General features: G+C 41.5%; 1 protein-coding gene across 1 annotated transcript in view; it reads left to right on the forward strand.

Moving 5' to 3' along the window:
* Positions 1–336: 336 nt before the first annotated feature.
* BCAT1 (branched chain amino acid transaminase 1) overlaps positions 337–26,700 on the forward strand; it is a 122,199-nt gene continuing 95,835 nt past the window's right edge. The window contains exon 1 of the mRNA XM_012159865.4: positions 337–479. Coding sequence (XP_012015255.3) covers positions 474–479 — 6 coding nt within the window. The 5' untranslated portion in view covers positions 337–473. The remainder of the gene's footprint in view (positions 480–26,700) is intronic.

A 26,700-nucleotide genomic window follows, 5' to 3' on the forward strand; every position in this document is an offset into this window, starting at 1 on the left:
GGCAGGCAGCCCGCTTAGGAGGGAACTGCAATCAAGGTCTGTGATCTGTTCTGTTTTTGTTTTTTTCCCTCCTCCTTGACATGCTACATTTTCACATCAAAGATACGCACACGCCAAGGCACTAACCCAAGGGTAACGTGTTTGAAACGCTAGCATCTTCCTCCAACCCCACGGGTGAGCTGAGCGGTGGATAAGGGTCTGAGCTGGGTGCAGGGGAGGAATTTTCGTGTTGGAAGAAACGCTACCCTCTGGGGGCAGTGTAGGGGAAACACAGCCTCAAGACTCTTCCTGCTGATGCAATCTGCAGGAGAGCCAGCAGACTTCGCAGCCCGGGCCAGTCTGCGACGCGCCCGCCACGTGTGCCCGCCGCCACCCCGGCCGCTTCCCCAGACTCGCGCCTCCTGGAGAGCTCGGGACGCAGCGCCTCTGCCTCTGCTCACCTCTAGCTGCTGTATTCGAGCTCTGGCCCCACGATGAAGGTAACCGCTTATGATTCTGACTGTACTTGTACAACAATGTGTGTATGAATTGAGCCCGCGATTCCTCAGACAGAGTTGGCAGATAGAGGACGGAGGAAGAACCGGCTGGCTAGTTGCCATGCAAAACGCTTGCAGCATCTTCCTTATCAATGAAGCTTGGACCGAACCTTCTCTTCATTTTTCTCTTCAGGTTTCTGCTCAACCCGTCACAGGATGTGCCGCCTCAAGGTTTTTCACAGCTGTATTTGTGAAGCGAGATAAAAGGCGGCACGCAGCTCCCTCCCCTGCCTGTTTTGAAGTCTGGAAAGGGAGAGGAAGCTCTTCTCAGTTTCTTTCTTTTTTTTTTTTTTCTTCTCTTCTCAGTTTCTGAGATGCACAGGAGGTGGGGGATTTTGGAGAAGAGGTCTGGGGGTGTCACTGGTAGTACATGGCGGTTTTCTGCTGGCTGAAAGTTACAAAGGTTCAGAACTACGTGACGGTGGGAGATGGAAGGAATCTGTCCCATCTCTATTAAAAACAGAAGGGTCTTACTCTGTTCCTTGTGGAAATTCACGCTCCTAGGAGTTACAAATCATCAAATAAGCCTAAGGGCATTTTTTTAAAATTCGAGAGCACCCTAGTGACTTTTATTCTTATGCTAATCAAGGATAGAGCCTAGATGCTTGTTACTTAGGAAGGTGTAGAAATGAACCCTTTTAAGGGTTCTGTTTTCCCACGTTGGAAAACTGCAATTGATTCAAAAAATGAAGAGTAGCTTTTTTTTTTTTTTTTTTAAAGAAAAGAGAAGCAAGGGCAAGTACTATTGCTATCCAACATCCTGGAAGTAGGCGAGTCCTATATGCAGTCTGAACTTTGGGGGGAAAAAAGGCCACAATTCAGAGTTTCCTAAGCGAGTGTTAAGTACAGTTGCTAACTGGGCTTATCCACAACCCATCCCAGTCTACAACGGTGCTTACAAGAAAGGATGTGTCAATGGTGTCTTTTCACCAAACAAAAATTTCCACTATGATTAAGTAGGAAATGAGTGGAAAATGTAGTTCTGTATTAAAACGGATCATGCAAATGTGCTGTGTTGAAAAAAGTCTCTAGAGATTTCTATTTCTGGCTTGCTCATGTCTGTCTAATTTCAGATGCAAAATATACTCTGAGTATCGAATTAGTGAGTAAAAGGAGAGAATTATGAGAATAAACAGTCTTGTTTTTCAGCTTTCTCCTGTCCCAGGTGGAATTTAGTGGATTATGCATTTTTGTAAGTTCATGGGTGCTTTAGCATGAGTACAAAACCCCCGGCCCTTTACAGAGGAAACTGGAGGATCTCTTCCAGTAGTCTCATCTCTGTTTTCTTATATTTTACTAAGATTAAGAAAGAATGATTATATGTTCTAGGCATGGTCTAAGGTGTATGTAAGGTTCCTTTAAGTTTTTTTTTTTTAATTTTTTTATTTCAAAAACCTTTCTACTCACCTTTTACCTCAGTATTTCTATCATAATTATCATTTTAACGTGACACCATGATAAGATCTGCCTTGCTGCTGCTGCTGCTTAGTCACTAAGTCATGTCCAACTCTTTGCCACCCCATGGACTGCAGCCAACCAGACTCCTCAGTCCATGGGATTTGCCAGTCAAGAACACTGGAGTGGGTTGCCATTTCCTTCTCCAGGGGATCGTCCCAACCCAGGGATGGAACCCACATCTCCTGTTTGGCAGGCGAATTCTTTACCACTGAACCACCTGGGAAGCCCTTGATAAGTTCTGTCCTCAGATAATTTTCCAGACATAGTCTTGCCTGGGAGCTATTATTTTAAGATGGACACATACAGAACAAACAACCGAGTGAGAAAAATTGCGTACACATTGAATAAGATGTGTGTAAAAGTGGGAAGTACCTATTATAATTTACTGAATGAAAGTGGAGATGACGTGTATCCGAAAGGACAGAGACAAGTAGCCTTTGTCAGGGATGCATGGTTAAGTGAAGTGTGTGTGCAGGGGGCCAAACAAGAGGCCTGGCAGGGAGGGGGTGGGGATTCACATTCCAGACACAGGATGTGGCCCCTCAGGCCAAGCTCAGAGAAGTGCAGCTAGTTAAGCAGGCCTAACAAAAGGGCACTGGTAGAACCTGAGGTGGTGAGAATAAAAGAAAAAGCAAGAACAATGGATGAGAGCTTCATTTTGGCCAGTATTTCATGTAGTAAGTCTCTGTAGTAAATAATTTCATCTGATATTAGAACCGTAGAGAAAAAGGAAGGTGAGTTAAGAAAACTTTCATTTGTAATGCAAGAATTTCTCTTGCTTGTCGGGTCATTGAATCTAAGGTCTAAATATTTGAAATGGGCTTAACATCTTGTGAAAGAAAGTGGAAAATAGTTGATTATTACAGAGATTTATGTGAAGAATTAAAATCAAGTTATGGTTTCTTTCAGTAATTGTGTATTTCCCAATTATTTTCATAATTTCAGATACTGTCTCTTAGTTCAGATCAGGACTTTTAGCTCTATAGTGGAGGAAAAATAATTCTCCCTCTATACTACGCTTGGCTGAACTGTTGTTTAGTCACTGAGCTGTGTCCGACATTTTTGTGACGCCATGGACTGTAGCCCACCAGGCTCCTCCATCCCTGAGATTTCCCAGGCGAGAATACGGAAGTGGGTTTTCATTTCCTCCTCTAGATCTTCCCAGCCCAGGGATTGAACTGGTATCTCCTGCTTTGGCAGACGGATTCTTTACCACGGAGGCACCAGAGAAGCCCTCTTGGCTGAAATATCTCCACAATAAAACACAGATTAATGGGAGAGGAGTCAGGGGGAGCAAGTTTAATAACATGTATACCTCCTGTGTACATCGAAAATGTCCAGGAAAACTTGAGCAACTCCTTGGAATGACCCAAGCTACCACCTTAAATATCATCTTCAGCTAAAGACTAGAGAAAGATATTGAGGTTTGGGGCAAGCTAGTTATGGGAGGTTATCAAACAACGCACAGAGAACAGGAATAAACAGCAGGTTTAAGTCAATACCTTCTCCTTGTTAAGAGTTTCTAGAGATTTTATTATCCTTCCTTTCCTGGCACAGAGAGGGAGACACCCTTCCAAATAGGGATTTCCCTTATAAATGCAACTTCTACTCTGTTTTCAGATATTCTTTTGTGTCTATAGCTTTTCAAAAATGATCAGCTCAAAATTGTCCTTATGCTAAAGAGGCACATTTTGGGGGTGGTCTATTCTGTTCCCCTTAAGTGCATTATTTCTGATATCAAGATAATAGACCAGGGGAGGGTTGACCTAAAACAAATAGACTGCAGCAAGTATTTCTCGGACACAAATGGGTTTTTGGGGGGTCAGCAGAGAATTAAAATTTGGGGTCTGTAATCAAGGCCAGCCACACACAGCAAGTCTCTGCATAGCAAGAGGAGAAGTCTTTACACAGAGGAAATGGACATTGGGAGGGCCATAGTAAACAGAGTCCGTGGCTTTTCATTGAGTTGTTGCTGGAGTCTTTCTTCTTTTTGGACTCAGCTATGATCGTGGGTCTGGGGCTAGAGAATTCCCTTTTCTGTTCTCCTGGGTCATTTAATTAAAGTTTCAAATTTTTTTTAAAGAAGGGCACAGCTGGATAGTATAAACTGGGAGGTCTAGGGTTACGAGTAAACTATTTCTGTGCATGAATGAAGAATTATTTCTAAACTGTGGGTACCTTGCATGTTTGGTTTAGTTATATCTTTGGGGTTTCAGGTTGTCTGATTCTCAGTGAGGGTAAGAAGATGAAAATGAAGGGCTTTCTCTAGCTTATTTTAGGCTTGGCAACTGTTAATCCTCTAACAGATGCCACTCTAGACAAACCTAGTGGAATGGTCAGCCTTATTATGCCAGAGGGGATTTGGTTACCATATTAGAATGAGAATCTGGTAACTTCCAAGATGGACATCATTATCCCAGGCATCTTCTACTTTCTGTATAATACTATCATTCTTTCTGAGCACAGGAGGGAACTGTGGCCAATCTGCTCATTTTACAGTTGTAAATATGGCAGTCTTTGTGTCGTAACTCGATCCCTGTAACAGCTGTCCAAATGCCCTAAACATTTAAAGTGACATATGGTAAAAATTCCTACTGATGGGCTTTCCTGAGCCTCTATAGCCCATTTGGTAATACATGTCAGTGGCCATTCAACTAAGTCCACTGAAATTGGACACTGCATAATATCAACTTAAGGTACCACATGGTTTAAATGTTTTAAAATGGAGTGTTGGGGATGCTCTGATTCTAAACCTAACTTTGCAATTGCAAACATTCTTATTGTAAGATCTAGGCTATGATTGACAGTATCAACGGTGAGCATGAAGCCAAAGCAGAAAGTCTTTTCTAGCACACACAAGGCTTCATGTGTCAGTTGCACCTGTGCTTCTCATTCGTCTTCTCAAGTCTACAGGCTGAATTACCTCTAGAAATTGAGTACTTATATCCTTAAAATAACTTAGACATTAGATCAGTTTATTAATACAGCATAGCATATAAATATTTTCCTATTGTCATATATAGGCCATGCCCTTTTTATAGGAAAAACCACTTTGCAAAATATTTCTCTCATGTTCAGTGATTAATGGGAGAAAGAAAATCTTAAAGAAAGAGATAATCACACTCTGGAAATATAGGGAAAAGGTCAAGAAGAGAGGAAAAAGGAAGACAAGTTAAAAAAAATAGAGGAAATGACATTACAACAAACAAATGTCTGGAAGAGTTTTATTGAAAACACGTGATTCTTTGTGATTGAGAAATTGTGAAATATTTGTAAAATTTGGCTAGTTACATTAACAGCTCTATTTTTCATCTAAAAAGAACTAATTCATTGGTTTTTTTTTATTTTGCTATGTGGATCTGAATATGTGACCAATTGCATATACAGTCTAACCCCTCGTCTGAGAAAATGATTTTGCTATTTTGACTGGAAGTGGTTAAGAATTCTAGGACATGAAAGTTCAAATTCTGACTCCTTATAAATCTAGATAGAAGGGACACCTGTTGGGATGTTCTAGGCCAAACATGCCACGAATGTCTCTTACGTGTCCAACAAAGACCTTCACAGAATTTGGATTTAAGGCCAAGTATGGATTTGCACATGGTGATCACTCAGCAGTTGTTAACATTCCATCACTATGGTAAAGGGCAGTTTTGCCTAGTACCTTTCATTTCATTTTAGCTGATTCAGATTCAGAGTTGTATAGTGCAGGAATCTGTAATGACAATAAATGTTTCTTTGAACTTTGAAGATATAAAGTAGAGTTAAAGTGGAGTTGTAAGGTCTGCTTGGGAAAGCATAATAATGCATTATGAGGAATTTCATGGCTTTCAAGTTTGGTGAATGGTCTGTATACCTGCAAGATTAGTGTTGATGTTTATAGAGGAAACACATCCAGGTTTTGAGAAGGACTTCTTTGCTTAACAATAGTAGAGATGCTTTATATTTCTAAATGCTATACATAATGTTACATAACACTGAATTATAACCTCAAAATCCTCATATGAGGAAAGCACGACAATTATATTATTAACTCCCATTTTACAGGTAAGGAAAAATGAAGATCAGAAAACTAACTTAAATTGTTTAAGACCATAAATAGCACAACATGATGAGGAGCTAGGTATTTTGACTCCTAGTCCAGTGTGCTATCTCCTTCACTGGTGTTCTAATCCATTTGGGGTCTGACATCACTTTATAAATCTTGGAAGAATGTACAATCTCCTCCAACAAAAAGTACAAACATACATAGGCACAAAATTTTATATCTAAATTATTTGTTGTTAAAATCAGGACAGTGTAGTCCATACAGCATGGAAGACTGGTGGAAGATACTGAAATAATCAAGTTTTTACAGCAGTGGAGAGTTATTGGCTCTTGCTCCTGTAATCAGCTAGAAATAGAAGCAAGAGTTCCACACTGTTCTTTGAATATCAAATATATCTGCCTCTAGGGATGTCCCTGGTGGTCCAGTGGCCAAGATTCTGAGCTCCCAATACATGGGTCCCAGGTTCAATCCCTGATCAGGGAACCAGATCCCACATGCTGCAGCTAAGTGTTTGATGTCACAGCTAAAAGATCTTGCATGCTGAAACGAAGATCAAAGATCTTGGATGCCACAATTAAGACCCAGCACAGCCAAATAAATAAATCAATTTTTTTTTAAAAAAGGATAATATCTGTCTTTAGACCAAACAGAAAGACAACAAATATTTTCTTTGTTTTTTAACCATACATGTTATCAGTTTCATCTTTTTCTTTTATTTCATAAAGACCCAAGGTGTAGAGTGTAGGGGAGGAAAACACGTTTTCTTCCATCTTTTAGGTTCATTTCTTGGTGTTTTGCAAATTAGGCTGACAAAAGACACTGTAAGAAGAGGAGAACCATTGATTATCTCTGCAGCTTGCATACAAACTGGAGAAACTCAGTGATGACTAACTCACAGGGTGGTTAGAATGTGGGTTTATATAACATCCTAACACATTTGTAGAGAACTGATGAGACAAAGGCAAACGTTTTAGATTTCTAAGGGCAGCAATCTGTGGGGAGGTAAATATACAAGGGATACTAATGGGGTAAGATTTGTTTGTTCAGGTCCATCTCAGTACTGACTTTTTGGCTCCTTGGTGGCTGTAAAACTTCTGCAGGAGAGGAGACTCTGGGCAGTCCTCATTTCTCAAAAGTTTCTACTTTTAGTCAGTGAAAGGGAGGCTCCAGGGAGGCTTCCTGCTGTGTCTGTTGGCTCTCTTGTGCCTTCAGCTTAAAATAACCCTTATCACAAAGTGGCATATTTTGGGATGTCATATTTTGATCCTCTACAATGGTCAAGAGCAGAACTTAATTCATGGAAGCTGCACCCGCATTTATTTGATCTTCATCTCATTTTGAAGTGTATACATGGCGATTTCATTAAACAGGGTTAATACATAATTTCTTAGTAGAGTTTAGTAGTTTGGGGTGCTTAGGTTTCCTATTTCATTAATAACTTCTTGCCCAAAGGGAACATCTAGCTGTGTCTCCACAACTAGAGACACCACTGCAATGAAAGGCAAGTGTACCACAACTAGAGTGTGGCCCTCACTCATCTCAACTAGAGAAAGCCCGTGCACAGAACTAAAGATCCAGTGGAGAAGGAAATGGCAAGTCACTCCAGTACTCTTCCAAAAAATCCCATGGATGGAGGAGCCTGGTGGGCTACAGTGCATGGGGTCGCGTAGAGTAGGACACGACTGAGCAACTTCACTTTCACGTTTCACTTTCGTGCATTGGAGAAGGAAATGGCAACCCACTCCAGTGTTCTTGCCTGGAGAATCCCAGGGACGGAGGAGCCTCGTGGGCTGCCATCTATGGGGTCGCACAGAGTCGGACACAACTGAAGCAACTTAGCAGCAGGAATGGCCAAAATTAAAATAAATAACTATCAAAAAAATTCCTTCCTTGCCGTTTATACCTTCTTCCCATCTGTCCCCTCCATGATGCCCCTCATCATATGGCTCACCCCCATGTTCTCATGTGACTTGTTTTACAGTGGAGTGTAAAACAGTGACTTGTTTTACAGTGGAATGAGAACGTGAAAGATGGGAAGGTTAAGAGCAGAGTCTCCTTTTGGAGTCAGGAAATAAGATATTGATCATATTCTACAATCTCTGCACTCACCTTTCCTCTCTTGCATGAACCCTGTACCATCAGTGGTGCTTTAACAGGTACTGGTTGAGCTAAATCAACGTCCTCTTTCTAGATTTCCTAGATTCAGATTCATTGATTCTGTTTTATATTTCTTTGTTTTCAAACTGTAGGTATATTTTTCCACATAGGAATTTATTTGATGTTAGAACTGTAATTGACTACCAAAATATAGAGGGCTATAAAAACACAGACAACAGTAAACACATGTTTTAATGCCTATTGCCGGATTCATTTCATACAGCTACTGACTGATGTTAGAGTGTCAGTGGTGAAACTGTACATAGATTGTAAGCATACATTGAAAACATTTCTGGAAAAGTTCATTCAAAAAGATGCTACATAACAATATGAACTGGACCCATGAAAATCATAAAAAACAAACTCAATAATGCCGGTTCACTAAATCACTACTGCCTTCGGATTTAGGCAGTATGTAAAGAGACCATGCCCCTGCCACACCCCAAGGAACTGACGAGAATTTAGAACAAATTCTAAGTGTCTAGGAATGTTAACTAGTTCCAGTACCGTTTAACGTGGGGATTTTCTGTTGTTGTAACAAACAAAGCAGTTTTTAAGCAAACTAATTAATGCATACGCTGGCAAACAAATCCAACAAAAGAGGCACTTAGAGGCAGTGTTCATTGAACACTGGAATTTTGAAAGAAAAAACCTCTTAGGTCATTTTAGGCATTTACTTCTGCTAAAGAAGGATTGTTCTTTTAAGTTTATTTTTCGAGCTTTCAATTCTATTCCACTCAAATACCTCAAGAACCAAGACGTCTCAAATCTTCTGTGGACAATTTTGCCACTTACTATAGTCACTATTTGAACGTTTCCTGAAAATTAACTTATTTTTCTTTTCTTTTGGGTCTGTATTCTATTTGCTCTAATTAGTAGTGTCAGTAATTTAGTGAATATGTGGATATCGTATGTCAGTAATGTTTATGCTACTTTAATTATTTCATGCTTGCCTCTTACATTAACATTGTGTCTGAAAACAAAACAAAAAACATTGTGTCTGCTAGTCCAGCAGGCAACCAGGCACCTTTCCTCCTCTTGATGACATTCTTAGAACATTTATTCACAGTAGCCCATCAGTCTACAATTTGATGTTAAAAGACAACATTTTGATGCTGGGAATGAGGGGTCCTTTGCAACCACATGAACTTAACTACACACTGTGAGATTTAATAGTTCAACATCATTGTTAATGTTTAATTAGATGTGACTTGTATTTACTTGTACCTGTGTGAAATGACATCCAAACCAGAGAATTTACTGCAGCACTGTTTGTAATAACAAAAGATTGGCAGTCATCCACATATCCAACAGATGTAAAAAAGAATGAAGTTAAAAAAAAACAAAAAAACAAAAAAAAACTAGTGGAGGGAAGAATGAGTAAGCTCTCTATACACAGATTAAAGGAAAATCTCCATGATCCTTTTGACTGTGTACATTTATGTATTTGAAAAATGCTGATCAGAGAAGTCAAGGGAGGATTTACAGTGGAGGTGATGTTTGAGCAGAAGCAGGAGAGAAGGCCAGGCGAGCAAGGAAGGAGGAGCAACCCCAGACTTCTGGACCTAGATTCAATCACCCATTCTTTTGCTGAAAAAGACCATGAGGAAACGTGTGCCTGGCCTCCCTTCCAGACCGCTGGTAAATACAGGGCCCCGTGTACCCGACATTCTCAAGGAATGGACTAGGAGAACTCACAACACTGGCAACCCAGGGGCTAGTTAAATTCACCACATCACACTTTGCTCACAGTATCTCCACGCTTCACTATCCCTTGATGCTCTGGGTTTTCTCTCTTGTCTCAGCTCTCTCTAGATCCTCCCACCAAATGTGTCCATAGGACCCTTTACAACTCAGTATTAGCACCGCACCCCCACAACTCCTTGCTTAAATGCTTCCCACCCCTCCAGCCCTCAGGTGAGGTCACCTCCGTCACCTCGGGTGGGGGCTCACGTTCTGTACTCTCTTCCTTCTCGAGTTAGAAGGGCTTGGTCTCCTTCACCCTGCCCATTCTGTCCCCACATCAGACTTCTTCTAAAATCCTCTTTCTCCTGCTCAGTCCAGCCATCTGTGCCATCTCTTTCTGCCTCTTAACTATCACATGCTCTCAGACTTATCCACCGAAGATTTTGGCACTTGCTCATCATTCTCTCTTCCATCCTAAGTCCTGTTTTCTCATATTATTTCAAGGGTCATGGATGGTCCATTCCCCTTTCTTGCATCTCATCTCCATTAGTACACAATGTTCCTCATAATCCATCCATACCTATGGTCATATCCCAGACTTTTAAATGACATTTAATTATACTAAGTCCCATCAGTTATTTTTGGTTCAAGATACATCTTACATCTCTGCAGTTTTCTCCATTTTAGCTGCCAAGTGCACAGTTCAAGCCACTCTCTTCTTGTCAATGGGCTTATATTATATGGGTATATAATATATATGGGTATATATATAATAAATGGATATTAAGTGGGTAAATATTAATAGGTTTCTATTTTTGTTCACCTCTATCTTTCCACACCCCCACCCCAGTCTGTTCTCCACAAAGCAGAGTGATCACATCTGTCATTGATTTAAAAAGTGCCTCAACCCTGTGCTCTAGAAGGCACCAGAAGTTCCGATCACTCTTACTTTGCAGCCTCACTTCATCTTTCCAGCTTCCTTCACCCCCCCAAACTTTTCTTCAGGGCTGATCCTTTTGCCTTGGAGGCCTTTCCCCTGCTCCCCATCAAGCTAGCTTCTTACCACCCTGCCAGCCTCAGACTGAATGTCACTACTTCACAGCTGATCTTATGATCCTCTGTGATTCCAAGTCCTTTAGAGCAGGAATTGCAATTTACAGTTATTTATGGGTGTGATTGGGCTTCTCAGGTGGCTCAGTGGGTAAAGAATCTGCCTGCAATGCAGGAGATGCAGAAGACATAGGTGTGAAAAGATCCCCTGGAGGAGGGCATGGCAACCCACTCCACTATTCTCACCTGGAGAATCCCATGAACAGAGTAGCCTGGCTGGCTACAGTCCATAGCATCTCAAAGAGTCGGACACAGCTGAAGCACCTGAGCACACCCACACCCACGCATGCGTGTGATTATCTGTTCGGTTTTGGGATTGGTCTCTGATGTACTTTCCCACTAGATGGTACATTTCTTCAGGACAGAGAGCATATCCAGTTTTTTGCCACTGTGCAAACACTTGTAATCCAATACTTGGCCTAGGATAGGTGGTTGGTAAGTGGTAGGCTGAGTAATGAACTCTCAGTGATGCCCATGGCTTAATCCTCTGAAACTTTTATGGTAAAGAAAATTTTGTGACTAAGTTATAGATTTTGAGATGGAGAGCTTATCTTTGACTTTCTGGCTTGGATCAATTTAATTGCAAAGGTCTTTACAAGAGGAAGGCAGGAAGCTCACATAAAGAGATTGTGATAGTGGAAGCAGAGGTTAGGGGAAAAGAGGGAGCAAGGGAGGGAGAGAGAAAGTGAGATTTGAAGATGCTACACTGCTTGCTCTGAAGATGGAAAAGGGGCCTTGAGCCAAGGAATACAGGTGGCTTCTAGAAGGTGGAAAAGCAAGGAAATAAATTCTATACCTAAACTTGGAGGGGCTTTCCTGATAGCTCAGCTGGTAAAGAATCTGCTTGCAGTGCAGGAGACCCTGGTTCGATTCCTGGCTCAAGAAGATGCGCTGGAGAAGGGATAAGTTACCCGCTCCAGTATTCTTGGGCTTCCCTGGTGGCTGGAATAGTAAAGAATCTGCCTGCAATGCAGGAGACCTGGGTTTGATATATAGATTGGGAATATCCCCTGGAGAATTTGACTAGTATCTAAATTCTGGAGAAGGGAAAGGCTACTCACTCCAGTATTCTGGCCTTGAGAATTCCATGGACTCTGTAGTCCATGGGGTTGCAAAGAGTCAGATATAACTGAGCAACTTTCACTTCATTTCACTTCACTTAACTTGGAACTCTGACCTCCAGAATTCTATGATAATAAAGTTCTGTTATTTTTAAGCCACAAAATTTATGGTAATTTGTTACAGCAACAACAGAAAATGAATATGAATTTTGGTACCGACTGTAACAAATACCTGAAAATAAGGAAGTGGCTTTGAATTGGGCATTGGACAGAGGATGGAAGAAATCTGAGGATCACAAAAAGAAAAGCCTAGATTGTCTTGAACCGATTGTTGTTAGAAATATGGATGTTAAAAGCACTACTGATGAGGGCTCTGAGAGTATTGGGGAAGATGTTCAAGGAAACCAGAGGAAATCCTTATTATATAGTAGAAGAAAGCTTAGTGGACTTGTGGCTATAGCTATATGGAAAACAGAACTTGGAAGTGGTTAACTGAGATTTAGTTGAGATTTCCAAGCAACGGTCTGAAGGTTTCTTCTTTCTGATTATAAATAGTAAAATGCAAGAGGAAAGAGATAAGTTGAGGGGGAAACTGTTCAGCCCCAAGGAGGCAGGTTTTGATGGTTTAGAAAGTAATCAGACTCTCCAGATTATAAAGTAAGATGCTCTCACAAGGAGATTCACCATTAGGAGAGTCCACTTTGATGAGACAGCTGAGGCTGAGTTGGGAGATTACAGTGACATGCAACGAAGAGGTGATGATGCTTGGATTAGTGGGAGTGGTGGTGGTGTGAGGTGTGAAAAAAGACAGGGGGATGAGTTGATTTTATTGGGACTTTGTTTAGGGTCCATTTGGGTCTGTAAGTGGAAACAGATGCTATACTCTTATAGTGCTCCCCTTCCTGGCCACCTGAACTGTCTGGCCTCTGTAAATCCTCTCTGGAATGTTCTGTCTTAGTGTCGCTTGGGACCAAATCATCATTTTTTGCTTGTATGCACTCTGGATTTCTTCTTGGATTAAAGGTCCAGTGAGGAGTGGTCTCTAGCTTCTTGTTCTTCCCCCTCCACTTTACCAGCGAGTCTTCTGGATGCCCTTTAGGGAACTCACTGGATTCACTTGGCCCAAGACACAGTCACCATCACACCCATTTCACCCTAGGCTCATACAGAGGATGAGGCCACCTTGTCCTCAGTCCTTGTATAGCAGACAAGTGAATACCGTCTTAACAGGACCAGACAAAACAATGGAAACAATGACAGACTTTATTTTCTTGGGCTCCAAAATCACTGCATATGGTGACTGCAAGCCATGAAATAAAAAGATGCTTGCTCCTTGGAAGAAAAGCTATGACCAACCTAGACAGCGTATTAAAAAGCAGAGACATTACTTTGCCAACAAAGATCCATCTAGTCAAAGCTTTGGTTTTTCCAGTAGTCATGTATGGATGTGAGAGTTGGACCATAAAGAAAGCTGAGCACTGAAGAATTGATGCTTTTGAACTGTGGTGTTGGAGAGGACTCTTAAGAGTCCCTTGCACTGCAAGCAGATCAAACCAGTTAATCCTAAAGGAAATCAGTCCTGAATATTCATTGGAAGGATTGATGCCAAAACTGAAGCTCCAATACTTTGGCCACCTGAAGTGAAGAACTCACTCATTGGAAAAGACCTTGATACTCGGAAAGATGGAAGGTGGGAGGAGAAGGGGATGACAGAGGGTAAAATGGTTGGATGGCATCACCGACTTGATCCCCTGGAGGAGGGCAAATAAGGACATGAGTCTGGGCAAGCTCCAGGAGTTGGTGATGTGTTGGGAAGTCTGGTGTGTTTCAGTCCATAGGCTCACAAAGAGTTGGACATGACTGAGCAACTGAACTGAGCTAACAGGATTAGAGAGAAAGGAGAGATAATAATAAAGTGATGGAGCCACCAAATGACCCAAAGCCTGTCAGGAAGACAGAAATCTCTTGAGCAGGAGGTCCTAAACCTAGAAGAACCAGAAACCATGGGTGCTGAAAGGAAAACAAAGCTGAGATGTGGTCAGTGATACAGCTAATAGCAAAGAAGGAAAAACATCGACCTCCTTCTTTTCATTTTCCTCAGGGTGATGACTTCAGATTACTGTAATGCATTTCTCTCTCTCTCTTTTTTTAAATAAAGTTTTTCTTTTTTATCTTTTTAATATTTCTTTATTTATTTTCGGTTGCACTGGGTCTTCGTTGCTGCCAGCAGGCTTTCTCTAATTGCAGAGAGCAGGGGCTATTCTCTAGTTGTGGTGTGTGGGCTTTTCATCATGGTGGCCTCTCTTGTTGCAGAGCATGGGTTCTGCAACATGTGAGCTTCAGTAGTTGCGGCTGATGGGCTCTGTAGCTGCACAGCATGTAGAATCTTCCCGGACTGAGTACCTAACTCTGCAATAGCAGATGGATTCTTGAACCACTGGACCACCAGGGAAGTCCTGTAATGCATTTCTTGAACAAACATGTAACGAGTCCTTTCTGTGTAAGCATTGGGTACTTCTCAAGGTCTTGAAGCTTTGAGGAGGAAGAGTAAGGAGAGTCGACACACTTCATGGCACTTGTAAGGAAAGTCCAAGTAACATGATGGTAATGAAGACAGTCTGGGGCCAGACTGCTGATGTGTGATTCTCAGCTTTGCTCTCAAGTGATCTCCACCAAGTTGTTTAACTGTGCCTCCTTTTTCTTGTCTATAAAGAAAATAATAGTACCTACTCCACAAGGATGCTGTAAGGATTGAATAAAATAACAAGTAAAGCCCTTCTATCCATGATTTCCCTGGTGGCTCAGATGGTAAAGAACCACCTGCAATGCAGGAGACTTGGGTTTGATCCCTGGGTTGGGAAGATCCCCTGGAGGAGGGCAAATAAGGTTATTCTAATTTCCTCTCAAATGCTAACAAATAAAATATTTCAACTAGTGATGCAGTAGGTAGAAAATAAAAATGAAGTGATGTTATGGTGATAGAACTGAGGGGAAGCCAGTACTAAGTTGTACTGGCTACTCAGGGAAAGCCTCACAGAGGAGATGAACTTTGCACTAAGACCTGAGTACCATGACAAACCATGGGACATGGAGGTGGCGTCCCGTACATGGTGAGCAGCAGTTAGCTTACTAAATCTCCTGGAGTTTAGTAAGCAAGGGGAAACATCATGAATACTCCTTTAAGCCATGATAAGGAGTGTGGGTTTTATTCAAAGTGTAGTGGATCATTTGAGCAGAAGATGGAATTTCATTTTAAAAAGTCACTGTGGGTCAAGTAGTTTATTGTGGTTACATTTTTTTTTCTTACACAACTTTTTGTGTTTCCTATAGTTAATCATTGCCTTAGTATTTTCCATTTGCTTACTTTATTATCTATTTATTATGAATTATTCTCAACTCTCCAATAGCCTCTATAATTTTGCATAGATCAAAGGTATCCTTTTCTTTTTCCCCTGGACTCTGTTTTTTCTGCCCCTCTTTTTGTTCTTGTTTCAGTCTGTGCTGGTTTCTCTCCAGGCCAGTTGTGAAACTCTTTCGAAGAATTTTACTTGGCATCCTGTATCCTCTGTGTTGGGTTCCAGGATTTCTGAATCTTGTGGCTTCCTCTTTCTTAGTTTCCTTCCTCGTTTGCGTGGAACATATCCTTCAGTAGTGGCCAACTGAATAGTATATGAGAGATAATGTTTTGAGTCCTTGCATGCCTGAAAATGCTCTGGTTCTACTGTTGCGCTAGATTGATGTTTGGTTGAGAACAGCTTTCTGAATTAGAAATGACTTTTGCATCCAAATTTTAAAGGAACTGCAGTATTATTTTCTAGTTTCCTGTGGCACCAAGGAGAAGTCAAAGGGCACTCTTATTTCAGATCTTTTTTATGTACAACCTATTTTTGTTCTTTCCAGAAGCATTAAGGATCTCGTATTAACTTTATGATAACATGAGTCCTTATTCATCCTAGGATTTTTTCTGGTCATTTACCTTTTGATAATTTCTTCTTCTCCTCTTCCTCTATTTTATTCTCCTTAAATTCCTATCAATTTATTGTTAGACCACCTTGACTGATTCTCTAATTTAAAAATTTCTCCCTGAATGTCCAATTTAGGAGGGGGATATATTGTCAATGTTGTTTTCCAACCTTTTCCTTGAATTTTAAAATTTTAGTCTTCATCTTTCTAAGATCTTTAAAAATTCTCCAATTATTGAAATAATATCATGTTTTTCCATGGATGAAATGTCTTTTCTTTATTTCTGAGGAAATCAGTTATAATTAAGCCCTTTTTCTTCTACTCTGTGTATTAGCCCTCCCCTACACCTCTTATTTCTGCATTTTAGGGCAGGGGCCATGCAGGTTGCCTTTCATGTAGGAGGCTTTCCTCAAACATCTGTTGACCAGCGGCACCTCATTTACGTTTACTACTTAGGGCAGTAAGAAACCTCTAGGAAGCTCTGTGTACATGCTTAGTCCCTTCTCCGGTCCATTTCAAAGTTTTATGACCATGCGGAAGTGACTAGGCTATTTCATTGGAGGACTCCCAGCTAGTCTTAATTCTAGCTCTGTTTTCAGAGTCTTATGTAGTTTTTTGCAGGAAGAATTATCCAATTTGCATAGGACTTAGTGCCTATGTTGGGCTTCCTTGATGGCTCAGACAGTAAAGAATCCACCTGTGATGCAGGAGACTTGGGTTTGATCTTTGGATCAGGAAGATCCCCTGGAGAAGGGAATGGCAACTCACTCCAGTATTCTTGCCTGGAGAATTCCACAGACAGAGGAGCCTGGTGAGCTACAGTCCATGGGGTTGCAAAGAGTCAGACATGGCTGAGCGACTAACACTACATTCATAGGGAACTAAAGGTTCCATCATTTAGTGTGTGAATTTTCACATATTTTCCCAGAAAAGTGTTTAGATTCCTTCAAGCCTGAATCTCTTCTGTCCCATTTCCCCAGGGAATAAATCTCTCATTTCCTACTAGAATTAGGAAGTAGTTACCTGGCTGTGCTGGGTGGGTGTGGAGACCCAGAGTTAAGAGTATATGAATCTTATATGCGTGAACTCTTATATACCAGAGCCAGAGTGTGACTCTCCCTTGGGATAACTTGGCTGACTGGTGCTGCCTGTGATGGGAGAGTCAAGAGAGGGGTCTTCAGAGGATGCAGTTTACAATTCCAGTGTTTCATGAGGCAAAGATGCCACAGGCTATGTGGACTCTTAGGAAAAGAGCCATGTTAGAATCACCTGGAAAGGCCCTGCTTTATACCACCTGCTTCAGTTCAGTTCAGTCGCTCAGTCATGTCCGACTCTTTGCGACCCCATGAATCGCAGCGCGCCAGGCCTCCCTGTCCATCACCAACTCCCGGAGTTCACTCAAACTCACATCCATCGAGTCGGTGATGCCATCCAGCCATCTCATCCTCTGTCGTCCCCTTCTCCTCCTGCCCCCAATCCCTCCCAGCATCAGAGTCTTTTCCAATGAGTCAACTCTTTGCATGAGGTGGCCAAAGTACTGGAGTTTCATCTTTAGCATCATTCCCTCCAAAGAAATCCCAGGGCTGATCTCCTTCAGAATGGAGTGTTTGGATCTCCTTGCAGTCCAAGGGACTCTCAAGAGTCTTCTCCAACACCACAGTTCAGAATCATCAATTCTTTGGTGCTCAGCCTTCTTCACAGTCCAACTCTCACATCCATATATGACCACCTGCTTAGAGGGTGTAATGTCGGAGTCAGAGCTGCGGGGGTCCTTTCGGAGGTGAGGCAGAACATGCGCTGTTGCAGTGAGGAAATGCAGGGCAGAGGTCTCCTTTGGTGATGGGGCAGGAGAAGACAGGTGTGAGAAGTGTCCATAAATGCACTGTGACGCTCTTGCCCTGGGGGATGGGGGTGGGAGGCAATTGTAACAGTCCTAGCAAGTCTGTTGCTGTTTCCTCTTGTTCCTGGTACACATGACCCTGGGAGATGTAGAAACAGCAGCAGGGGAGTGGAGAGAAGAAAGAACAAGGAAAGTGGTAAACAAAAAAAAAAAAAACAAAACCCACAACACTGAAAGGCTGCATTCCAGCTCTTGAGGTTGAGGTGGGGCCTGCTCAGAGAGAAACAGCTATCTGTGATGTGAAAGTTTCATTTCAGTACTTACTGGGTCTTTTGAATACTTGAAAACAAGCTTGAACTCATACTTGAATGTGACTGGAACACAATAGGATCAGCCTGGTCATCTCCAGATGGGGAGCTAGGTTTAATTGAGATTGAGGGTGGTGGTGAGAGAAAAATGAACTGCTTGCTGATTGTACTCTCCTCTGGTTAATGCCATTCAGTAATGGTTATGCAGATTTTATCAGAACTCCCTACTTCAGCCTCACCTTTAAAAGTCCCTGGTGCCTTTGTTCTGAGTCTTTCTGAGCTTCTATGAGGGAAATCAGGTTTTCTTTAGTGTCTCCTTTGGGCACTGTGGTTTTAGTTCTTCCTAAATTGCAGAATTGGTAAAGACTCTGATGCTGGGAGGGATTGGGGGCAGGAGGAGAAGGGGACGACAGAGGCTGAGATGGCTGGATGGTATCACTGACTCAATGGACATGAGTTTGGGTGGACTCCAGGAGTTGGTGATGGACAGGGAGGCCTGGCATGCTGCAATTCATGGGGTCTCAAAGAGTCGAACACACGACTGAGCGACAACTGAACTGAAGTTACAGAATTGGTAATTTCTCCACTCTTGGCTTTCTGCCTTCCAGAATGGGTTTACATCACTCAGTACTATTGCTTTATTGCTTTTTCTCCCATTCTGTTTTCTCTGTGGATTGCACTTTAAAAAACATCTTTGAGAAACTTGCCTTGTGGTCCAGTGGTTAAGACTCCATGCTGCCACTGCAGAGGGCACAGGTTCAATCCCTGGTTGAGGAACTAAGATTCTACATGCCACACGGCTTGGCCAAAAGAACAAGAAGTACTGTTGTCTCAGTGAGTTTCTGGAAGGACTGTGCAAAAATGGCCATATGTTCCACCATGTTTAATTGGAATCTCAAGCAAATATTTTCAGGATAAATATTAATAATAACATACTCAGTTTTCCCAGTACTGTTACATAAAGCTTGTCTATATAAATCACCTTGAATTCTCCTCTTACCCCTCTATCCCCCATGACTGGATTTTTGGTCATTTTCTCATCACCAAAGAGCTGAAGGTTTTTTCAGTTTGTTTTAATTTTTATTACCTTTTTTCTTTTTTGGCTGTGCCACACAGCTTGCAGGATCTTAGTTGCTGAATCAGGGATTGAACCTAGGCCACAAGAGTGAAAGCACTGAGTCCTAAACCAGTGGACCATCAGGGTATTGCCTCTTCCTTTTAATTCAGATTTAATCTGGGACCTGATTCTTTGGGACTGTGAATATCTCATTCTCCAGTCGCTTTTCTCTGATGGCTTTAGCGTCCCTTGAATGATCTGATTATATCACTCTCACCATGGGTTAGCTAGCATTCTCTTTTGAGGGAGGTTTCCTTTTCTCTCCCTCCTCTTTCATTGTTATTTTAAGTTATTAAGAATTGCAATATTTTTTAGGTGGGATTGAAGGTGGGAGGAGAAGGGGATGACAGAGGATGAGATGGTTGGATGGCATCACTGACTCAATGGACATGAGTTTGAGTAAACTCCGCAAGTTGGTGATGGACAGGGAGGCCTGGCATGCTGCAGTCCATGGGGTAGCAAAGAGTCAGACATGACTGAGCGACTGAACTGAACTCAATAATTTTTAATAAATTAGGGCAATTTCCCCAGTCTAGGAAAGGGAGGAAATGAGACAGTAAGTTATAATATACCCGATTGAAAATAGTCATGCCAACATGTAGACCAAAAAGGTACCTGTGCAAAATCAACTTGTATTTTTTTGTTTGTTTTCTAATAACATCTAACAGTGAATGAGTAAAACTTGAGCAAGTTGATTGGGATCCCCAGTAATTGCAGAGATGGGCATGGGCTACATAGACTGCTTTCTACTTCCGTATCAGTCAGGTTTCCAGTAGTTATGTATGGATGTGAGAGTTGGACCAAAAAGAAGGCTGAACGCTGAAGAATTGATGTTTTTGAACTGTGGTGCTGGAGAAGACTCTTTAGAGTCCCTTGGACAGCAAGGAGATCGAACCAGTCAATCCTAAAGGAAATCAACCATAAATATTTACTGGAAGTACTGATGCTAAAGTTGAAATTGTTTCTTTGGCCACCTGATGCAAAGAGCCAACTCACTGGAAAAGACTCTGATGCTGGGAAAGATTGAAGCATGGGGAGAAGGGAGTGACAGTGGATGAGATGGTTGGATAGCATCACTGACTCAATGGACATGAGTTTGAGCAAACTCCAGGAGATAGTGAAGGACAAGGATGCCTGGCATGCTCCAGTCCATGGGGTCACAAAGAGTCGGACACAACTTATTGACTAAATGACAACAACAATCAGTCGGGTGCTCTGTGTGGTCTGAAGACCTGGGTTCTAGTACCAGCACTGCCTCTTTATAGATGTGACTTTGATCAAGGCAGTCAACCTTCCCAAGATGCAGTTTGGTTATCTCTAAAGTGAACATGAGAACTTTACTTGGGTGCTTCATGCCCTTTGTCCTCAATGACAACCTCTCTACAATTGGTCAAGTCAAAAAACATTAACAAAGTAAGCCTGAGATGGCTCATTTTGGAAAGATCTGCTGGCAAGGCTGGCCCTTGTCTGGTGTCTGGGAACTTGAATTTTCAGAGACTTATCACAATTCCCAGGTAAGAGTGGGTCACTGTGACCAAACTATTTTGGGCACAAATAGTACAAGCAATGTGTTTTCTGCCAAACATCTATTTCTTTCTAAGAGTCTGAAATTTGTTATGCTGGTAGAGGGTGCCTATGTGGCCAGCTCCCAATAAAAACCTCTGGCACTGTGTCTCTGATGAGCTTCCCTGGCGGATAAGTTTCACACGGGTTGTTGCAATGTATTGGAATGAAGTGCATCTTGTGTGACTGCTGGGAGAGGACTCTTGGAAGCTCGTGCCTGGTTTTCTCTGGGCTTTGTCCCCTGTGCCTTTTCCCTTTGCTGATCGGCCTTTGGACCTTTTTCATCCTGTAATAAATCACAGCTGTGAGCACTGAGCCCTACACATCATCCTAGCTAATCATCACACAGTTTCCAATGTTCTCATCTGTAAAGTGGAGTTTATAATAACAATAATATCTACCTTATAGTGCTGTCGTATGAAACGAGAGTGGAATTAAGGGCCTGATGTAGGATGTATCTGATAGAGGGTGGTTGGTATTATGCAGTATGCTCATTGTTTATGTAAGGAACATTTGTGTTTTGTGTGTGTTCATGTCTTTTTGTCAAGGTAACACTGCCACATCCACTCACGTAAATTAACTCTCAAATTTTTGATGACTCATTTGATGAGAACAACAGGTTCACATGCCCGCTTATAAGGACACCTGCTTCTTTCACTAAAATGTATGTATGTGTGTGGGTGTGTTTTATCACCTAACAAATACGAAATAATTTGAGGGTTTTTATGATCTGAATGTGTCTCCCCGCCTCCCCCTCCCCCACCCTCCAAGCATTCACCTGTTGAATCCTAACTCCTAAAGGTGATAGTATTAGGCAGTGCGTCATTTGGAAGGGGATGGAACTCTCACACTTGGACTTAGTACTTTGGAAAAGAGACAGATCCCTTGCCCCTTCTGCCACATGGAACAGGACAAAAAGTCTGCATCCCCAAAGAAGGCCCTCACCGGCCATGTTGGTACCGTGACCCTGGACTTCCTGCCTCCAGAACTGTGAGGAATTAATGCTTGTTGTTTAGTAGCTGCCCAGGCTGTGTTTTGTTGCTTAGTTACAGCAGCCCAAATAAACTAAGACAATTTTTCTTTCCTATTCTTTCTTTTTCTCTCATACTTTCTTTTGATGCGCCCCTGGCAATCTGTAGCATGAGCACGCATTGTGTATTCTAACAATAGGAAGTTACAGAAGTGAGGAAGGGGCATGGAATGGATTTAGAGAACTTTACAGCTCACTGTGCGTGTGAGCTCAGTCACTCAGTCGTGTCTGACTCTTTGCAGCCTCATGAACTGTTCCCCACCAGGCTGCTCTGTGCATGGGATTTTCCAGGGAGAAATACTGGAGTTGCCATTTCCCCTTCCAGGAGATCTTCCAGACCCAGAGATCAAACCTCTGTCCCCATGTCTCCTGCATTGCAGGCAGATTCTTTCACCACTGAGCCACCTGGGAAGCCGCTTACAGTTGACTGTACTATACTACACTAAGTCACTTCAGTCGTGTCCGACTCTGTGTGACCCCATAGACAGCAGCCCACCAGGCTCCCCCATCCCTGGGATTCTCCAGGCAAGAACACTGGAGTGGGTTACCATTTCCTTCTCTAATAGTTGTGACTAATGGAAACTGTGAAAACAATGTACTAAGGATACATCATCACTCTTCACTCCCTCCACAACTACAGCTGTTACAGAGTTTGTGCTTTGGTTGCCTAGAAGTGAAGGAAATGCTGCTGAATGTCTCATTAAATAATCTGGAGACCTCCAAGGTGTGTTATATCTCTCACAATCAAAAGAGCAAACCACGGAGAATGCATCCCAGCTGGTATGTGACGTGCCTCAACACCATAAGCACCCACCACACTGCATGAAAGCTGAAAGGGAAAAACACACATCACACTCATTAAAGGCAGGATTCCAGAACAGTATTGGCTTTTGGTTCTTTAACTCCAGATTGAGAAGAGTCTCATATTGAACATCCATCCTTGAGAATTGTTCATTAATGCTTTGTATTTAAAACATGGTAGGAGAATTCCCTGATGGTCCAGTGGTTAGGACTCCAAGCTTTCACTGCCAAAGATGTGGGTTCAGTCCCTGGTCAGGGAACTAAGATCCTTCAAGCTTCATGGAGCAGGCAGGGGGAAAAAAAATTATGTCATGCAGAAAACACATTTCAAAAAATAAATAAAGAAAGAAAGAAAACATGATGGGGAAATAAAACATGATGGACTTTAGAGTGGAAACTGTTTTTCTTCCTCCCTGCTCTGCCATACAGTCAGTTCTCATTCTGCAGACTCCAGAATCTGTACCATTCATTGTCTGTACCTTTTTTCTGGGTTAGCTCCCAAAAGGGCTCCCCTCTTTCAGTTCCTCCTGCTTCAACCCACTCTATACATGGTTGGGAGAATGATATCCCATGTAACGGTATCATCTCACACCTTTCAGAAGGGCTATTATAAAAAAGACATCAATTAACAAGTGTTGGTGAGAAAAAAGGGAACCCTCATGAACCATTGGTTGGAATGCAAATCAGTGCAAAGGCTAAGGAAAAGATTATGGAGGCTCCTTAAAAAATATATTTAAAAAAATAGAACTACAATATGATCCAGCGATTGTACTTCTGGATATTTATCTGAAAAAAAATGAAAACACTAACTCGAAAAGATTTCTGTACACTTTATGACCAACCTAGATAGCATATTTAAAAGCAGAGACATTACTTTGCCAACAAAGGTCCGTCTAGTTAAGGCTATGGTTTTTCCAGTGGTCATGTATGGATGTGAGAGTTGGATGGTAAAGAAAGTTGAGTGTCAAAGAATTGATGCTTTTGAACTATGGTGTTGAAGAAGACTCTTCAGAGTTCCTTGGACTGCAAGAAGATCCAACCACTCCATCCTAAAGGAGATCAGTTCTGGGTGTTCATTGGAAGGACTGATGTTGAAGTTGAAACTCCAATACTTTGGCCACCTCATGAGAAGAGTTGACTCATTGGAAAAGACCTTAATGCTGGGAAGGATTAGGGGCAGGAGGAGAAGGGGACGACAGAAGATGAGATGGCTGGATGGCATCACTGACTCAATGGACATGGGTTTGCGTAGACTCCGGGAGTTGGTGATGGACAGGGAGGCCTGGCGTGCTGCAGTTCATGGGGTTGCAAAGAGTCGGACATGACTGAGCAGCTGAACTGAACTGAACTGATGTTCACTGCAGCACTCTTTACAATAGCCAAGACATGGAAGCAACCTAAGTGTCCATCAGCAGAATGAATAAAGAAATTGTAGTATGTACAGATACATATGCAATGGAATATTATTCAGCCAAAAGAAAAAAAATCTTTCCATTAGCAACAACATGAATGGACCTTGAAGGCATTATGCAATGTAAAATTGAGTCAAACAATGAAAGACAAATACTGTATAATCTCACTCATATATATAGAATCTAAAAACAAACAAAGAAAGAAACAAAACCAAGCTCATAGATAACAGAGAACAGATTGGTAGTTGCCAGAGATGGGTTGGCGGCTGGGCAAAATGGGTGAAGGGAGTCAAAAGGTACAATCGTCCAGTTATAAAACTGGATATAATGTACAGCATGATGGCTGTGGTCAGCAACACTGTACTGCATAGCTGAAAGTTGCTTGGAGAGCAGATCTTGAAAGTTCTCATCACAAGAAAAAAAATTCTGTAACTATGTATGGTGACAGATGTTAAGTAGACTGGATGATCATTTCACACTGTGTGCAAATGTAGAATCATTATGTTGTACACTTGAAGCTAATATGTTATCTGTCAATTATACCTCAATTTAAAAAATATGTAAGTATAAAATACATGTGCTCACACTTTTAAAACCACCTTTTTCTATGGCAGAAGGTAGAGTGGTATGAGAAGTACAATTCTTTACTGTTGAGCCTATTTTTATACAGTAGATGGGCGCATTATTGTAAAGTTCTAACGTCTACTTATATTTTTGTAAACTATTCATACTCAAATGCACACAGTAAATTGCTACTTAAAAGCCATCGGTGGTAAAATTTTGCATTGTAGAAAGCCTATATCTGTTTTGTAAATTGAGACTATCATATATTGGACTTTCTTTAGTGGGAAAAATGTATACTGTCATCGTTAGTGCAAAAGAGCTTCCATCAATTCAGTTCAGTTCAGTTGCTCAGTCGTGTCCGACTCTTTGAAGCAAGTGTTAGTTTACTTGAGAATTGCACCAAATCCAAGCACTGAAGCATTAATGGAAAACTGGTCTTCTCTATGTTGCTCCAGTGATCTGAGGGAAGGCTAAAAAGCCAGTGGATCTCTTAGCACAATGGTAGAAGTGCTGACCACTTCGGGTGGTCAGTTTGCCAAGAGGATTTAAGGGGCATTTGAGGTGAAACTACCACTTCTCAGCCAAACAGCAGGACCGAGTAAAGACCACAAGGTCTATTTGTAGCAAGGTGAAAGTCCTATGGTTCCTTTCATCTCTCTAAAATTAGAAATAATTCCAGTTTCACAGAGGCGAAATTTTCTCAAATATGAAGATTCAGTATGAGTTGTCACCATAATAATTATAACCAACAGTGAGGGCTTACTGCATGCCAACACAGGCCTTACGAGAATTACCTCATTTAGTCCTCACGAAGACTCTATTTATTAACATTTCACAAGTGGAAAAACTGAGACACAGAAAGGTTAAGCAACTAGACCACGCTTGCAGAGCCACTGAATCTGGCTGGCAACGTTACTCCAGAGTCTTACTTGCCTTCTGACTGTGTTATAGGGTCTCTCTATAAACTCGATAACTTTATGTTAGGAAAAAAAAACAGCTATAATATATTCTGTTCATAAGTTTGCAAAATGCTTTAACTTATGTATTTCCTTTTTACCTCTGTAGGGAAATTAGCTGAGATTCAGAAATTAATGTGAGATTTACTAGAGCCTGTTATACAGAGTGAAGTAAGTCAGGAAGAGAAAAACAAATATCAAATATTAATGCATATATATGGAATCTAGAAAAATGGTACTGATGAACCTATTTGCAGGGAAAGAATGGGGACTCAGATGTAGAGAACAGACTTCTGGACAGAGTCGGGGAAGGCAGAGAGTGAGACAAATGGAGAAAGTAGCATCGACGTGTGTATTTTACTGCCATGTGTAAAATAGATAGCTGGTGAGAAGCTGCTGTGTAACACAGGGAGCCCAGCCTGGCGCTCTGTGATGATCAAGAGGGGTGGGGTTGGGGGAAGGGGAGGGAGGAAGAAGGGGGAGGGGATATATCTACACTTATGACAGATTTGCGTGGTTGAACAGCAGAAACCAACACAATATTGTAAAGCAATTTTCCCCCAGTTAAAAATAAATTTAAAAAAAGAAAGAAATTAATCTGAGGTTTAGAGATATTAGGTGATTTGCCCAAGGTTACAGATCTCCTAGATAAAGGAGCTAGATGTTGAAACAAAATCCTATAATGAACGTGGAACTTATGACTTAGTGAGATTCAGACAAAGTTCAAGAGTGTGGAAGTTAGGAGACAGGCAAAATATCTTGTAAACAGGTAAAGGTTTACAAGGTTCAATATATCTATGACAGGGAGCTTTAACAAACAGCCTCTTTAAAATCTTTGATTCTTTAATGCCTAAAACAATTGAGTTTACTTAGGTATCTGTTTTCTGCTTTTTCTCCTTCTCTCCTTATATGCATGTTTGTGTAACACATAGCTTATTTGTCCATTTTTTTTATTGTTACAGTAAGTTTCATTAACGTCCATTATATCATTTTTTAAATTGAAACAAAAACCTGATGGATTTATACATTCAATCAGTTCATTCAAAAAATATTTTTTGAGGTTCACATAATTGCCTGGCGGTGCACTAAT

The sequence above is a fragment of the Ovis aries genome, chromosome 3 (assembly GCF_016772045.2).
Source record: "Ovis aries strain OAR_USU_Benz2616 breed Rambouillet chromosome 3, ARS-UI_Ramb_v3.0, whole genome shotgun sequence".
Taxonomy (NCBI): Eukaryota; Metazoa; Chordata; class Mammalia; order Artiodactyla; family Bovidae; genus Ovis; species Ovis aries.